Source organism: Xyrauchen texanus, chromosome 47 (assembly GCF_025860055.1).
Source record: "Xyrauchen texanus isolate HMW12.3.18 chromosome 47, RBS_HiC_50CHRs, whole genome shotgun sequence".
Taxonomy (NCBI): domain Eukaryota; kingdom Metazoa; phylum Chordata; class Actinopteri; order Cypriniformes; family Catostomidae; genus Xyrauchen; species Xyrauchen texanus.
Window position 1 is genome coordinate 1,821,194 of NC_068322.1, and position 17,610 is coordinate 1,838,803.

Here is a 17,610-nt window from a genome sequence, read left to right on the forward strand (position 1 = left end):
CATCTCTCACACTTCCTGTCTGTGTTCCTCCAGGTTTAATTGCCTTTGAGCACTCACACCTGCAATTAAGCTGTCAGACGCATGCAGAACATGTTTGCGTCCCCCACAGACTGTCTCTCTCACGACGATCATTGAATGCGTTTATTTTAGTCTGTGGAAAAGCATGGCTGTCCAAAACATTCCATTAGTGTGATTATCTCATTCATGCGAGCGAGAAGCATCCGTCTGCACGCCTCTCACTCGCTCTTTCATATACACACACACACACACACACACAAGCATACACTGGTGCCCAAAAGTTGCTCTTATGGAAAGAAATTGGTACTTTTATTCACCAAAGTGGCATTCAACTGATCACAATGTGTAGTCAGAACGTTAATAACGTGAATAATTACTATTAAAATGTGAAAAACATGTACTTCAACTACTTCAAAGAGTTCTCGTCCAAAAATCCTCCACGTGCGGCAGTGACAGCTTTGCAGATCCTTGTTATTCTAGCGGTCAGTTTTTCCAGATACTCCGTTGACCTTTGACCCCACACTTCCTGTAGCACTTGACCTTTGACCCCACACTACTGTAGCACTTGACCTTTGACCCCACACTTCCTGTAGCACTTGCCATAGATGTGACGGTCTTGTCGGGCACTTCTCACGCACCTTACAGTCTAGTTGATCCCACAAATGCTCAATGGGGGTTACGATCCGTAACACTCTTTTCCAATTATCTGTTGTCCAATGTCTGTGTTTCTTTGCCCACTTGAAGTTTTTCCATTTCAAAAGTGGCTTTTACTTTGCAATTCTTCCCATAAGGCCTCCTGAGTCTTCTCAGATTCTTCTGAATCTGCAAACGGACCCCTAGCTCAATGTGAGGAATCAGAACATCCGGCCGGCCTTCATCAGCACCATCAATATCCTCACCAGGGACCCCAAACCGCCAGTGATCCAGTCAACTCTCCAGTTTTGAGAGATGGTCTGAAACGTTGGAAGTTTGTTAATCAGCTCTTGTGGGCCCTCGCTGGTCCAGACTTTACCAGTGAAGAGCACAACAGCAGTTTTGGAAGTAAAAATCCCTATGTGGACCTGCAGGCGGTTCAACAGGGGGCGCTATATCGGCAATTAAAAAAGGTTTACGCTTTAAACATTAAAGTTAAGTCATGCATATGTGGTATCATTTGAAAGCGTATAATCTGAACGTTTCACAGAATGCCATCACTTTTGAATTTGCTTTAAACGAAATAACAAAAAAGGCCTGAAAACTTTCCCGTCGCAAATTAGCGCCCCCTAGAGTTAATGGGGTGGAAATATTCATATGAATAAACTGTAAAAGTCTTTCACATGGCACTTACATAGACAAGTCATATATCAAATGAAAGCTCTCATTCTCAGCAGTGTGACTATGTGGTTTAATATGTTGCCCTAATTCCACAGTTCGAAAGATGTCTCTTATGCACTGATCGTTGCTGCTGCAAGCCCCGAATAGCTAAAAACATTACATCTGCTCTTACCATAGGCATTTTTCTAAAAACTAGCCTTTTATTACATGTCTGTGAGCAATGTTATATCTTAGATGTGTGAGTGGTGGTGGCGTAGTGTGCTAAAGCATATAACTGGTAATCAGAAGGTTGCTGGTTCGATCCCCACAGCCACCACCATTGTGTCCTTGAGTAAGGCACTTAACTCCAGGTTGCTCCGGGGGGATTGTCCCCGTAATAAGAGCACTGTAATTTAGAAATGCATTAGAGCGCCACCTACATTGCCAAATTGCTGTGGCAGCTTTGGGCTCCCGTCCCAGGCCATTTTTCTACAGCAAAAAAAGTCTAAATAAATGGTTGTGGGTAATATTAGCCCAGAAAAACAACGTGCGAACATAATCCGCTGGAAAAAGTATATCATCCAGGCACTTTTGACACCCCTTGTTTTTACATGCCATGATTTGGGATGCACTAAATCTAGTCTTGCCTAATATTTGGGGGAAAATAGTATGCAAATTGGGATGCAGCCCCAGTTTACTTCACATGTTCTCACTCCACATGAGTCCAGTTCACCAGCAGTGTATCCGTGTGATTCCACACTAGATCATTGATTTCACACGGTGTTACCTGCCCCAGGTGAGACACAGTGACTCAAGTGTGATCAGCGTATGCAGAGCTGGTGTCTGATGTTGTTCTCCTTGTCGCTCTTTCATTCGCTTTAAAAGCAGATAAACCTGTGCTTTTATTCACAACATCACGGTGCAGCAATTACAGCTATTCAGATGCACAAAGCCAACAATCGCACGACATTTACATATCTGAGGTTTACTGTAGCAATTACTTCAAGGGGCTCACAAGGGTGCCCACCTGGATTTGCACCGAAATAACACCTTAAAGTATTCTCCATAGTTTTATGAAAGAAGCACCAAGTGAGAGTCCCTCATAAGCAGCCTAAACATGCTCCCACAGCACCACCAACAGGAGACCCATGAGCTCATGTCTCCATCCTGACAAGATAAAGGCGTATTGATGAGTGATGACACAATGAAATCGCTTGTGTTTCTCCTAGACTGCGTTGAGGGCAAATGGATGCTTTTGCTTAAAATCCCTGCCACACTTTTTCCACCTGAATGTGTTTTGGTCACTATAGATGTTTTAAAAACAACTGGTGTACAATCAGACAACCGAATGCTGCACGATGTGTCATGTTGTGTTTAGTTCATGCTGCCATTTCTGCATGTTTAGCACCTGGCGACTGAGGTTGCTGGATGGGCAAAACCCCTAATTAGCTTAATTTTTTGCATGGGTTATAAAGTGTATATATAGAGAGAGAGCAATCGATCTGACCAAGCTATGCTATCCAAATTTAGTTTATAGCGCTATCCTCTTACTGGATGTCAACAACCGTCTCATTTTGCATTCAGTGTTCATGAGGATTTGAAACCCAATTCCCAGCTCCCAACGTTCTCAAAAAGTTCTCTCAAAGTTATGAACAAACCTTCTCGTAGTAAGATAAACGTGATAAACGTTCTCAAATCATTAGCCTGGAAATTTGTTCATATACAACGTTAGTATAACATACTTTCAATCTTATTACATTGCAAAAATTAAATGCAGTTGTCACATTTTTTTTCCAGAACGTTCCTGTAACCAAGAAAAAAACGTGTTCTGGACATTCCCAGAATTTTCAAATGTCAAACGTTTTTATATCCTAACAGGAACGTTACGAAAACGTTTTTTTAGAAAATACATTGTTAGCTAATCAGAACCGGGAACATTTAAAAAAAAATACTAGAATCGAGATTTGAGGACGGGTCAGTCTTCCACGCCCCCTTGCAAGACCTCCGCGCCCCCTCCGCTACGGGACACACCCTTCACTTTGAGAACCACTACATTAACGGTTCTCAAACGGGCATTCTTTGGCCACTGCGGATGCAACACTGCGCAAAAATACTCATTGTTTCCAGCGCTAGCACTTAGCGAAACGGCGAACCGGAATGGATTCCCATCCCTAGTGTTTCGGGCCAGGACTGCTCTGGTCTCAGCGTTTCTCAACAGGTTTACCTGAGCAATGACCCAACACTAAGTGATCTCAAAACGCCTGGAAAGCATCTTCAGCAGCTCTTATGTTTCTGGGGCGGTCCGTGTGATATCTGATGCCATCTGTGTGCTGGAGGACATTTCAAATCGAGCTCAAATCTTGAATATAAAGTGACAGATGCTGGGCCGGGGTAGCTCAGCGAGTATTGGCACAGTTCGAATCCAGGGCGTGCTGAGTGACTCCAGCCAGGTCTCCTTAGCAACCAAATTGGCCTGGTTGCTAGGAAGGGTAGAGTCACATGAGGTAACCTCCTCGTGGTCGCTATAATGTGGTTCTCGCTCTCTGTGGGGGCGCGTGGTGAGTTGTGCGTGGATGCCGCGGAGAATAGCACTACGTCACCGTGGTAACGCACTCAACAAGTCACGTGATAAGATGCGCAGATTGACGGTCTCAGACGCGGAGGCAACCGAGATTCATCCTCCGCCAACCGGATTGAGGCGAGTCGCTACGCCACCACAAGGACATAGAGCGCATTGGGAATTGGCCGTTACCAATTGGGGAGCTGCCTACCATGAATATTTTGGTCCGTTCTCAACCAAAACCGATTGGATGGCTTCTGAAGACATGGATTAAACCACTGGAGTCCTGTGGATTACTTTTATGCTGCCTTTATGTCAGGGCTGGATTGGTTGTCTGGCATACCGCGCGTTTTCCCGGTGGGCCGACGCACTTTGGGGCCCATCAGGGGCGGACTTGCCATTGGGAGATCCGAGCGGGCCAGTCACGAAACGGTCGTTAGCTGAAATGCCGTAGGGGTCAGCGATATGCAGAAAAGGACAGTGAACTCCTTGAGAATGTCAACAACAAACTCTTCATCACTGCTGCAGCTTGTAGAGTAAATGGTCTGCACTTATATAGCGCCTTTTTTAACCTTAGATGTTCCCAAAGCGCTTTACACTGTGTCCCATTCACACACACACACACACTCATACACCAATGACGGCAGAGCTGCTATGTAAGGTGCTAGCCTGCCATTGGGAGCAACTTGGGGTTCAGTGTCTTGCCCAAGGACCCTTCGGAATGTGGAGTCATGTGGGCCGGGAATCGGCAGTAGACAGCAAGGCAGCTCACTGGGATTCGGAGCCTGAGAGAGTTCAGGGTGTTTGTTATTGTAATTGTGTTCTGTGTAGGTCAGACTGCAGAATTCGCTGTTATTTCAGGACTGTTTTTATCTGTAGGACTGTGGTTCTCATTCCAGAAAGTGCTGACGCCAATAAAAACAGTGAGTTCGAAGGAAAACAGCAAGTGAATTCTTGATCCAAAATCGCTGGCTGTATTGACCACGCACCTGATGCAACACTAGACGCTGATGTTTAAATGTCTTTAAAAACAGCACAAGCACGCTAACATTCAAGACTATATCTCTTGTAAAATGTGTGTTTACCTACCTATGGTATACTTAATGTGATGGCCCAGAAAGCTGGTGCTGATGAATTCGGTGCCTGGGAGAAAGACCGAAAACAGATGATGCATATAGACAGACAGACTGGATTTCTTTAGCTCTCGATGACTTCCAGATGAAAACACATGTGTCCACACACACACACACACTGAATTCCTCTCCATCAAAGAGGGAGGAGAGATGGGACAACAGTAGAGGAATTATGGGGCCATTCTCTCTCTCTCTCTCTCTCTCTCTCTCTCTTTGGAGCCGCTGTTTATTTACTCTTTAACGCCGAGAAACGGCGAGAGACGAGAAGCATCATGAAGGTCCTCAGGATTCTGTCTCTCTCCGCTCTGATGTGTCACATGTCCACCTCCACATCCCAGCACTTCAGAAAAGGTAAGACACAATCAGATCGTTCCATCCAGAGACACTGAGGTGATTGGACTAGTAATGATCTAGACCAAACCAGACTAGACCACTCGCTTTGAGACTTCATGAGCGCCGCATCACTCAAGACCAGACAGAACAAGTGCACGTTTGACCGATTTCTGCTACTTTGGGAATTTCATTGCGTTAGATAACAAAATATCAAAGCAAGTGTCTTTTTATTTGAAAGAATGACAGCACATGCCGTTTTCCAGCTTAACTTTTGACAAACAGAAGTTGGTTTGGTTTGGGAAAATGAAGACGGAAGGTATTCGGACACTTTGTAGTGATCAAACGTGAGTGGAAGATGTTCATAGTTTATCTAATGTACTAGTTTTGCTTTAATTATGTGCAGTATATGCATTGCACTGTAAATATCTATTATTCAAGTTATTTATAATGACATTTTCACTGGTTAAAATGCACATTTTTTAAAATCAGCACTAGTAAAAATGTTAATTTGTTAATTTCAGTCATTAGGTAGGACATCATTTCTTCTTGATATCAAAAATGGATAGAAATATAGTAAAAGCCGTCATTTTTGTTATCTGTAATTGCGTTTTTACCAAGATACCAAGAATTTACTGGGGATCTCAGCGAGTATTGACGCTGACTATCACCCCTGGAGTCGCTAGTTCGAATCCCAGGGTGTGCTGAGTGACTCCAGCCAGGTCTCCTTAGTAACCAAATTGGCCCGGTTGCTAGGGAGGGTAGAGTCACATGGGGTAACCTCCGCTGTTGTTGCTATAATGTGGTTCTCGCTCTCGGTGGGGCGTGTGGTGTGTTGTGCATGGATGCCGTGGAGAATAGCGTGAAGCCTCCACATGCGCTACGTCCCATCCTCACTACATTCTACAGAGGGACTATTGAGAGCATCCTGAGCAGCTGCATCACTGCCTGGTTTTGGACTTGCACCGTTTAGGACCGCAAAGCCCTGCAGAGGATAGTGAGGACAGCTGAGAAGATCATCGGGGTCTCTCTTCCCTCCATCAAAGACATTTACAAAAAACGCTTCATCCGCAAAGCAACCAGCATTGTGGACGACCCCACACACCCCTCACACAAACTCTTCACTCTCCTGTCATCTGGCAAGAGGTACGAAGCATTCGGGCCCTCATGGCCAGACTGTGTAACAGCTTCTTCCTCAAAGCCATCAGACTCCTCAATACTCAGAGGCTGGACTGACACACACAAACACACCTCAATAACTGCTATGTGCATAGAACACTATCTCATAGTATGTTATGTTTACATTTAGCATTTTAGAAAGTGTCATCTTTTTGCAATACTGTGTACTGGTCGGCGCTGCACTGTCCCTCACTGTCTCTGACTGTCCCTCACTGTCTCTCACTGTCTCTCACTGTCCCTCACTCTCTCTCACTGTCCCTTACTGTCCCTCACTGTCCCTCACTGTCTCTCACTGTCTCTAACTGTCCCACACTGTCCCTCACTGTCCCTCACTGTCTCTCACTGTCTCTAACTGTCTCTCACTGTCTCTCACTGTCTCTCACTGTCTCTGACTGTCTCTGACTGTCCCTCACTGTCTCTCACTGTCTCTGACTGTCCCTCACTGTCCCTCACTGTCTCTCACTGTCTCTGACTGTCCCTCACTGTCTCTCACTGTCTCTGACTGTCCCTCACTGTCTCTGACTGTCCCTCACTGTCTCTCACTGTCTCTGACTGTCCCTCACTGTCTCTGACTGTCTCTGACTGTCCCTCACTGTCCCTCACTGTCTCTGACTGTCCCTCACTGTCTCTCACTGTCTCTGACTGTCCCTCACTGTCCCTCACTGTCTCTGACTGTCCCTCACTGTCTCTGACTGTCCCTCACTGTCTCTCACTGTCTCTGACTGTCCCTCACTGTCCCTCACTGTCTCTGACTGTCCCTCACTGTCTCTCACTGTCTCTGACTGTCCCTCACTGTCCCTCACTGTCTCTCACTGTCTCTGACTGTCTCTGACTGTCCCTCACTGTCTCTGACTGTCCCTCACTGTCCCTCACTGTCTCTGACTGTCCCTCACTGTCTCTGACTGTCTCTCACTGTCTCTGACTGTCTCTCACTGTCTCTGACTGTCCCTCACTCTCTCTGACTGTCCCTCACTGTCTCTCACTGTCCCTCACTGTCTCTCACTGTCTCTGACTGTCTCTCACTGTCCCTCACTGTCCCTCACTCTCTCTCACTGTCCCTCACTGTCTCTCACTGTCCCTCAGTGTCACTCACTGTCTCTCACTGTCCCTCACTGTCTCTCACTATCTCTCACTGTCTCTCACTGTCCCTTACTGTCTCTCACTGTCCCTCACTCTCTCACTCTCTCTCACTGTCCCTTACTGTCCCTCACTGTCTCTCACTGTCCCTCACTGTCCCTCACTGTCTCTCACTGTCTTCACTGTCCCTTACTGTCTCTCACTGTCCCTCACTGTCTCTCACTGTCTCTCACTGTCTCTCACTGTCCCTTACTGTCCCTCATTGTCTCTCACTGTCCCTCACTGTAGCACCATGGTCCTGGAGGAATGTTGTCTCGTTTCACTCTGTACTGTACTAACTGTATATGGTTGAACGACAATAAAAAACACTTGACTTGACTTGATGGATGAGTTAGCACTTGTGTTGTCCAGATATTGATGGCATTTTAAGTGCTAATCGTGTAAGATTGGTGGCTTTGTGCTTTTAATTAGATTCCGGGAAACAACAGCTTAACTTTAAGACGACAGGGCCGATTATGTCGGGATGCTTGTTGTGACCGCTGTGCCAGTGGGGGACTCGTCGGTACACGGCACAGAGCCAGACCTGTCCGCCTCGCTCACATCCATGTTTAGATGAAGAGTGGGACATTTAGAGCAGCACTGGGATGTTTTAGTGGAATTAAAACAGCTGTGACAAGCTGTAAGGACTGTTGTCACAAACGGATATGTTCAATAAGCACTCAAGTGCTTGTAGGACATTCACCTTAAGAAACCGCAGCAGCCAATGAGATTCTACTTCATGAGTCCTGTAATAAAAGGCCACTAATATGTTTTAAGTTTCTAAAGTACATGGTGATGGCGAGTATGGAACGTTCCATTTTTGGTTTAGGGAAACGCAGTTTCAGTGTGGATGAGAGGCATGAACGTAGCAAAATGTATACATTTTTCAAACCTAATTAGCCTGAAATGCTAATTAAACCGATTTAGCATGCTGACATGCACACCAATGAGCTGATAACTATCAAAAGTCCAACAATGCAAGAAAACTGTGTTTACATAACATTTGAAATCATCGTATTAGTCTCTGCTTTTGATGTCAAAACATAAACATGCTCATAACACTTGAGCACATTGGATAAGCCGCTAAGAATGGCAGTAAAGGTGTTTACATGCAACATGGAATCGGGGTAATAGGCTAAATTCGATGCGTGCAGTTCAGTTTATGCCTAAACTGTTTATGACCTACCCACATGCGCTACGTCTCCGCAGTAACACGCTCAACAAGCCACGTGATAAGATGCACGGATTGACGGCCTCGGACGAGTTAGTGCAATAAACATTTAAGTCTATTTATATTATCCAACATATCCACTTGAAAGCACCCCACAAGTCTGCACTTCATTTCCATGGCAATGCAGCGGGCGTTTGGTTTAGTTTAAGAACACATTGTTTTAATGAGGTTTAAAGGTGTTTTAGAGGAGAGGGATCGTGTTCGTAAAGGTGAGGGTTTCAGAACCCTCAGAATGGCCTCCACACATCTGAGGCCGATTGGTCAAAACAGCTGTGGAATGTCTGTGATGTTGGTGACCTACTGAGCAGATCATTCGTGTGTAATTGGAACAGCATTTCGTCACTAATATCCTGACATATCCGCCCAGCAATCACATGCTTGATATTAATATTCTCAAGATCACCGAGTTGATCCTGTGTCATGGTGTACCTATACTGTGGATCACGGTTATCTTATGTTTGTTCAGAATGTGAACAATCCGTAATCCTAACCATGAAGCCTTTAAGGTGGAGTAGCCTCTCAGGAAGAACTCAATGCAGAGGCGCAAAAACCATATATGCAAGGTATGCAATGCATACTGCTGCCACAGTGCTGTTCAGGATGGTTGGAGAGGATTGCAGGGGGATCATCTCCATTGTTTTGAGCGTGTTCAGCTCAAGGTTGTTGTGGCCGCTGTAGACAGCCAGCTGTTCAACCTCCCATCTGTATGCAGACTAGTCACCGTCGCAAATGCACTGTCGCAATGACTGTGGTGTCGTCTGCAAACTTCAGGTGCTTGACATTCGTGTATAGGGAGAAGAGCAGAGGAGAGGGAACACATCCCTGTGGAGTACCAGTGCTAATAGTGAGGGTCCCAGATGTGAGTTTCCCCAGTCTCACTAGCTGCTGAGACTAGTTTTAGAAAGCTGACAGATTGGGGTGGGCATGGAGAGCTGAGTCAGTTTGGTTGAGAGAAGATCAGGCATGATGGTATTGAGGGCTGAACTGAAGTCCACAAATAGGATCCTTGCATAAGTCCCAGATCTGTCGAGGTGTCGCAGGATATGATGCAGTCCCATGTTGATCCATCATCCACTGACCTGTTTGCTCGGTAAGCAAACCGAGTCCAGCAGGGGTCCAGTGATGTCCTTCAAACAGAACAAAACCAGTCTCTCAAATTACTTTATGACCACAGACATGAGAGCGGCCGGTCTGTAGTCATTAAGTCCTGTTTATTGGGGGGACCGGAATAATGGTGGAGCATTTGAAGCAGCAGGGAATGTCACATTTGTTGCATTATATACCAATGGTGCTAGTCCAAATGTGGAGAGAAAAAAATATTTTTTTGGTTGTTTTTCCAAAGTTGGAGTGCCTATAACTCCAGAAGTATTAAATACACCCTAACATCCTTTTCGATTCTGTTTCAGAACAAACATTAATGTTTGTATCTTCATTTTTAAGACCTTATATGGTCAAATCCCAGAGAAACGGGGCTCTCAATGTGGCTCCATCGGTAAATTAAATTACATTTTACCCATTTTCAATGGTCCAAAATCAAATGTGTGTCACATGGTATGCAGCATTGCATCGGATTGGTGTCTTTAAACTGCAGATGGAATCGCAGGCCTGATACGCAGATGTTAACCCCAACCATCTTCCAGCAACCTCCCTGTCAGTAAACCGCTTACATGCCCAGCATCCAGTCAACCGAACGCAGCTGGTGAACACATGCGATGGTGCTTTCACAAGCTGCCCATAACTGAACTAAACAACTGACACCCTCAGATACAAACCATGAACTGTTTGTTTCCATTAATTGCATTTAGAAGTGGGATTTCAGGAATTGTTCCCCCAAAAGTGAATTTTCTGTCATTTACTCGCCCTCGTGTTGTTCCAGATCCATTTGATTGTCTTCTTGTCATCAGATTTGACTGTTATTTGAGGTCAAATATGACACGATGGTATACATTGTGTTGAATATTACCCATGATGCTCTCTGTCCTTCAGCTCTGTACCCATCAGCCTTCAGAGTGAAGCGAGGGACGCCAGCTCTGCTCGACCCCTCGTTTCAGAGGTCTGTAGAGGATGCCAACCTTCTCTACGAGGTATGTCTCATGTAACTGATCCAATGTATGTTTTACATCTGTTTGCCTGTAGGAAAGCAACATCATAAATGAGAGCTCTTTAATATCTCTGCTGTTTCTCCTAGACAGCATTTAGATTCATTGCAGAGCAAATCAACTTTTTGTTGGTGTCGTCGTGGACTTACAGTGACACCTAGTGGTGTGAGTAGTATTCAGCTGGTCATGTGATTCTAAAATGGCAGCCCCCATGAGGGCGCCCCTCCCCCATGCAGAATAATTCATCTTTTATAAGGTTCCTTACATGATTAGAGACCTCAACTCATGTGAGTGATCATGATTGAATACACATGTTTCAAAATTACAATTCATTTCTACAGGAGTACAACTTTTTTAATGGGTGTGACAGGGCGGAGGGCGGGGCCCGGGACATGATGTAACACACCTGGCCCCTAATCAGGCTAATCAAGCTCTCCTTCAGGGAGACAAACACACAACGGTGTCGGACAGCTGCACGTAAATCTCGCACTGCAGTCTCCATTCCGCTTTTATCCCTCTCGGAGGCTTGATTAGCCTGATTAGGGGCCGGGTGTGTAGCATCACGACCCGCCCTCCGCCCTGTCACCATGGCGAACGTTTTTAAAGTTGAAGTATGGAACTTTTTCGGTGCTAAAATATTTTCTATCCCGGCTTAATATGCAGAGATATCTTGAAGTGACCATTCGTAGGTTGACTTTCTCAATAACCGTAAAATACTGTGTCTCTGTGGCGCTATAAAAATTCTTGTTTGTTTTGAGCGACCTGTCCAGCCCAGCACAACAACATCGACTCGACCAGTGCCGTGAGTTGGGGGCGGGACTATCTCTTTGATATGGAGGGCGTATACAGGAAGCTGTTTGAAACCAATGCATATTTTTGCACTTCTGTACCATTATGCTAGTTGCGCAGAAATGACACACTTTTGTTTTTTAAAGGTGCACTCAGTAATTTTAGCTTGCTCTTATTCATCCCAAATGCAGCTCATGAGCTCAGTAGGAACCTCTTGTTTTGACATTTTATCTGTACCTATAATTATTAGTGGTAGTAACTCAGTCAACTACAGTGTTATGTGTTGTCAACATGGCAGTGCCCATGAGGGGGCGACCCGCTCCATGTCAAATTAATCAGCTTTTATTGGGTTTCTGATATGACTGGAGTCTTCATCTAATGTCTGTGTGTGTGTGTGTGTGTGTGTGTGTGTGTGTGTGTGTGTGTGTGTGTGTGTGAGCGTGTATTTATCACTTTGTGGGGACCAAATGTCCCCATAAGGATAGTAAAACCCAAAATTTTTGACCTTGTGGGGACATTTTGTCGGTCCCCATGAGGAAAACAGCTTATAAATCATACTAAATGATGTTTTTTGAAAATGTAAAAATGCAGAAAGTTTTCTGTGAGGGTTAGGTTTAGGGGTAGGGTTAGGTTTAGGGGATAGAATATAAAGTTTGTACAGTATAAAAACAATTATGTCTATGGAAAGTCCCCATAAAACATGGAAACACAACATGTGTGTGTGTGTGTGTGTGTGTGTGTGTGTGTACACCATTGACAGCATATTTAAAAAAATGCTATTCATGTCAAACTTTAATTAGAGGGGGTTCTGGGTATCTCAGCGAGTATTGACGCTGACTATCACACCTGGAGTCGTGAGTTTGAATCCAGGGCGTGCTGAGCGACTCCAGCCAGGTCTCCTTAGCAACCAAATTGGCCCTGTTGCTAGGGAGGGTCTGGGTATCTCAGCTAGTATTGACGCTGACTATCACACCTGGAGTCATGAGTTTGAATCCAGGGCGTGCTGAGCGACTCCAGCCAGGTGTCCATAGCAACCAAATTGGCCCGGTTGCTAAGGAGGGTAGAGTCACATGGGGTAACCTCCTCGTGGTCGCTATATCATGTGGTTCTCGCTCTCGGTGGAGCGCGTGGTGAGTTGTGCATGGATGCCGCGGTGAATAGCACTACGTCTCCGCGGTAACGCGCTCAACAAGCCACGTGATAAGAAGCGCGGATTGACGGTCTCAGACGCGAGGGCAACTGAGAGTCACTACGCCACCATGAGGACTTCGAGCGCATTGGGAATTGGGCGTTACAAATTGGGTAGAAAAAGGGAGAAAATATATATTTTTTTTTACATTTGCAAAAACTTACCGAGTGCACTTTTAAGTGTCCCGCTTCAGCACCAGTGCAGAAAAAAACAACATACATTTTAAATGTGTTTTCGCTTGACTCAACAATAAGAGCGTTTACATGCATGATCTTACACAGATTACGCTTATTAAACTCATCAAACCTGTGGTCAATTTTACCTTTATCGGTGTAAGATTTAAAAATAAAACGGGCCATATTTAAGCCCATTATTTGGATATTGCATTGCATGTAAACCCCTTTACCGGCTTATCCAATGACATCAAAAGCACAGAATAATCTGATTATTTCAAATCTCAAAGACAACGTTGTCCTGAGCTATGAAAGGGCAACATCTGAGCAATAAAACTTTCCTTCAGTGGAGTTGTGGTGTTGGGTTTAGCTTGTGAGTTTAATGATGTTTTCCGTATCTTCACTTTGAATGAAGGAAACAATCGATGCTTCAGCTCTAAGCTCGGTGTTATCTCACAAAACGTCACACCTACACTTGAGTTATTGAGTTATTGAGTTCTGCAGAGCTCTACAAACCCCCCAGCTGTCAGGTCCAGAACTGCTTCACACCGACATAAACAAGATCTCCATTTAGATTCAATCTGAACAACAAACCAAAATATAAATATTCCAGAAGTGTACTGCTGTGTGAGTAAATATGGCTCACTTTGCTTACTCAAAGAACGATCACACAACTAATTCAGTGAATGTGAGATTAGAGATGGGCAGATACGATACAGATTTGCAGATTTGATTCTGATTCATGAGCTTTCGATTCAATTTTGATTAATTTGATAATATTTCAGTTATAATGTTCATTTTGCTGTCATATAAAAGCAATTTCGGTCAGTCTGGGAGAGTTGAACCACTCCGTATGGTCTTCTCCAGCACATCCCAAAGACTTTCAATGGGACAATGGGGCTCTCCTCAACCACCACAGCATGTGCATCAGTGTGCGGCATCGGTAAGCTCGCCACACACCAGCTATTGGTGGAGAGGAGAGAGTAGAGTGATGGAGCCAATTAGTGGATGGGGATTATTAGGAAGGGCCAATGGGGGGAAACACACAAGGGGTTGGACAGCTGTCGGTAAATCTCTCTCTCTGTCGCACTGCAGCTTTCAGTCGGCCCTTATACCTCTTGAGGGCTAATTAGCCTGATTAGGGGCCGGGTGTGTAGCATCACGACCCCGCCCTCCGCCCTGCCACATTCCTCCCTCGTTCTCTCAGGCCAGAGAGCCCCCGACATGATGTACATCCCCCCCTGCCTCTTTCCATGGGGAGGGGTGTGCCTTCCGCCCCGTCTCCCGCGGGTCATCCCCGTCCACCTGGATAAGGGAGGGGAAAAGGGGAGGGAAACTGTGGAAATGTGGCACCTACACGCCGTAAAACCGATCGTGCCAAATTAACAAAAACATTTTAAAAAAGAGAGGGAAAAGACCAACACGGAGCGGCAGAGGAAGAGATAGAGAGAGAACACTTACTCGCCGGTTCTCCGATACGCCGCAGCTTGGTCCTCGGCCACTCCTCCACCCTCTAATGGACGACAGCAGGCGGATCGGAGGCAGACCTCCGGCCCCTGGCGGACGGAACCTCCCGCTGCGTTCTCGGGAAACAGAAGGGGTCTCCCCCACCCCTGGTAGCAGCCCTGACCACTCTAGGCAGTCGGTTAGGAGCCCCTTCTCACTTCGCGGTCGGCGACCGTACCTCCGCTCTCAGGTGCCCGGGCTCCTCCATCCCCCGGCAGCTGGCCACGTCTGCTCCATTGGGGTGGATGGCGAGGACTCCACTACGGCGCATCCCTCCTTCCCGGATTTCAGCACCAGTGTAAAGGTTAATGGAAAGGAGGCGGCGAGAACCGGTTTAACAATATAAATAATACTTTAATAAGCAACTTAGGTGTCGGAAAGCTGTGAATACTTGTATAAGACAATGTTGCCAGGACAAATGGATCTGGATCAACCGTAGACAGAATGTAGATACATTCAGTCTATAAGCACTTACAGGTATATGTACAGGTATGTATGTATGTGTATATATATATATATATATATATATGTTAATCTGCAATGTGTTTTGCTGTCTTTCAGGTGTTGTTATCAGGAGCGCACATGGACTCGGTGCAAGGAACGCTCCATATATCAGATGAGGAACTGGCGTCTCTGAGAAAGCTGGATGTTCTTGAGGTTCTGTGTGAAGATGTTCTGCCCAGAACTCTCTCTGAGATTCAGCGCCTCAACTCTCAGCTGGCAAGGCACCGTGGAGAGCTACGGATGGAGGACTTTGAGCGGACAGTCCTTACAATGGTGTTCTCAGCACAACAACTCCAACATACCAGCCCCGGCCATCAGAGGGAGCTGTGGGCAAACAGCCTCTTACAACTCTATAAAGCCATTAAAGGAGACCTGCAGCTGGAGTGAAGACTGTTGTCTTCTACAAAATACTAGAAACTCGTAAAAACACCTTAACTGGTGCATCGCAGGTCATGGACAGCAGGTTAAAATCAATGCTAAGTGCACAAAGAAACATAGTGGACAATATATAATCAAGTAAATATTCCTATTCAGTCTGTTTTGTTCATAATTTTGCATATTGTTGGGCCTATGCAGTTCATGGTAAGATTAATACATTTCAGCACATTTTGTTTACTTTGGTATGATGCACACTTTTGGTACTGTGTTGGGTTGAGACCTGACCAGTGTTCTGTTGTGCTGTTATCGTTATTTGGCGTGCATCTCAAGAATGTTTGCATAAGTTCACCTTCACAGTGACAAATCACATTCTTTGCATAAAATGTATTGTCAGATTTGATGGCACAGTATTGGAGAATGAGTTCTAGTGTCCTTTGGCACGGCAAAACCTGTTCGTCCGCTCTGCTGAAATGTTTGTGACTGGAAATATATGCAGTTATATAATATAAAGAGACAATATAGCAGCGAGCATGACTGACAATAAAACTGTAAAGCTTTGGTGCTGCATTAAAAGAGCTGCCATACACTTGAGTTTTCATTTCAACAGGACCTTTCGTTTTAAGACCTTGAGTAGGTTTAACATCTGCCATTTGAGCTCTAGTATTAAAGCTGTTGAGTGACTTAATAATTGAGTGAAATAATTATGACAAAAATCTAGTTATGCACAGGAATGCATGTGTTATTGTGTGCCCATAGCGTCATCTACAGACTACATATAAAACCAGCTGCAGATAGCAGGTTGCACAGCCATGTACTAGGCCAAAGCAAAGTCTAGCAAGTCAGTCCACTGTCGGCCATCTCTGGAACGCTCTCGGGAGGCTATGTCCAGTCAGGCCGGTGCAGCTCATATCTACTTGAATATCCCTCTCAGGCTAATCAAGCCTCCGAGAGGGATAAAGGCCGACCGGAAGCTGCAGTGGGACGGAGAGAGAGATTTACGGGCAGCTGTCCGACACCTGTGTGTGGTTGTCTTTTTGTTTAAGTTGCTTATTAAACTATTATTTATATGGTGAAGTCAGTTCTCGCCGCCTCCTTTACCTTTAACCCCTTTACACTGGTGCCGAAATCCGGGAAGGAGGAGGGATGCGCCGTACTAGAGTCCTCGCCACTACCATCCACCCCAACGGAGCAGCCGTGGCCATCCGCCAGAAGACGGAGGATTCCGGCAGCCTGGAAGGAATGGGCGCCGACCGCGAGGAGAGGAGGGGCTCCCAACCAACCGCCTGGAGCGGTTACCGCTGCCAGGGGCGGAGGAGACCCCTACCGTCCATCAAAAACACGGCGGGGTGTTCCGTCCGCCAGGGGCCGGAGGTCTGCCTCCGATCCGTCCGGGGAGGCGTGGCTGTCATCCATTAGAGGGTGGAGGAGTGGCCGAGGAACAAGCTATGGCATATCGGAGAACCGGCGAGTAAGTGTATTTTTCTCTCTCCTCTCTTTGTGTTTTATATATATATATATATATATATATATATATATATATATATATATAGCTAATGTGTCAGCTAATGCGAATGTGCATTCTCGAGTTGATAGACAGGTGATTGACTGTTTTGCCTGTTAGGGGGGACTTCCTTTTTTACATCCATTGACCGTTGGGTGCTCAGAGCTTCTTGGTTGGGCGTTCCAATTTCTCCCTTTCATTTGAATAGAAGTGGCCTGTCTCTGTTAAATAGTCTCTTGCCAAAGTAATTTTCAAGGCAAGTCTGTCCACTCAGCATCCATTTTGGAGATCTCCTGGATAGCTTTATCAATTTAAACAAGTGATGGATGGATGTAAGGTCAGGTTTCACGTGTAATTTTAAAAAATTGCACAAAAGTTTTATTTGATGTATTTGTGTAAAGAAATACGCTAACTCTGGAAAAACAAATTAGATATTATTATGCTCTTGTTTTTGTTGTTATACTTTTGTTTAGATGGATAGACAGACAAAACAACAACACAGTCATGTAAATAAATTGACAAAAATACTACACAGACAGACAGATAGACACAAAAGATTAAATAGACAGACAGATGGACAGACAAAAATACTACACAGACAGATAGATGCA

The 17,610-nt window shown here is 45.3% G+C and overlaps 1 protein-coding gene across 1 annotated transcript; it reads left to right on the forward strand.

The window, feature by feature from the left end:
- Window positions 1-5,227: 5,227 nt before the first annotated feature.
- LOC127639051 (protein FAM180A-like) lies at window positions 5,228-16,073 on the forward strand. The gene is made up of 3 exons (XM_052120878.1): window positions 5,228-5,355; window positions 10,847-10,944; window positions 15,178-16,073. The coding sequence occupies exons 1-3, from the start codon at window positions 5,277-5,279 to the stop codon at window positions 15,505-15,507; spliced, it is 507 nt and encodes a 168-aa protein (XP_051976838.1). The 5' UTR covers window positions 5,228-5,276; the 3' UTR covers window positions 15,508-16,073.
- The last annotated feature ends 1,537 nt before the right edge of the window (window positions 16,074-17,610 follow it).

Excerpts from the sequence above, each read along its gene's own strand:
- LOC127639051 (XM_052120878.1), top strand. The coding sequence starts at position 5,277 with ATGAAGGTCCTCAGGATTCTGTCTCTCTCCGCTCTGATGTGTCACATG. Across the intron at positions 5,356-10,846 it reads ATCCCAGCACTTCAGAAAAG|CTCTGTACCCATCAGCCTTC; the intron begins GTAAGACACAAT and ends TCTGTCCTTCAG. Across the intron at positions 10,945-15,177 it reads ATGCCAACCTTCTCTACGAG|GTGTTGTTATCAGGAGCGCA; the intron begins GTATGTCTCATG and ends GCTGTCTTTCAG.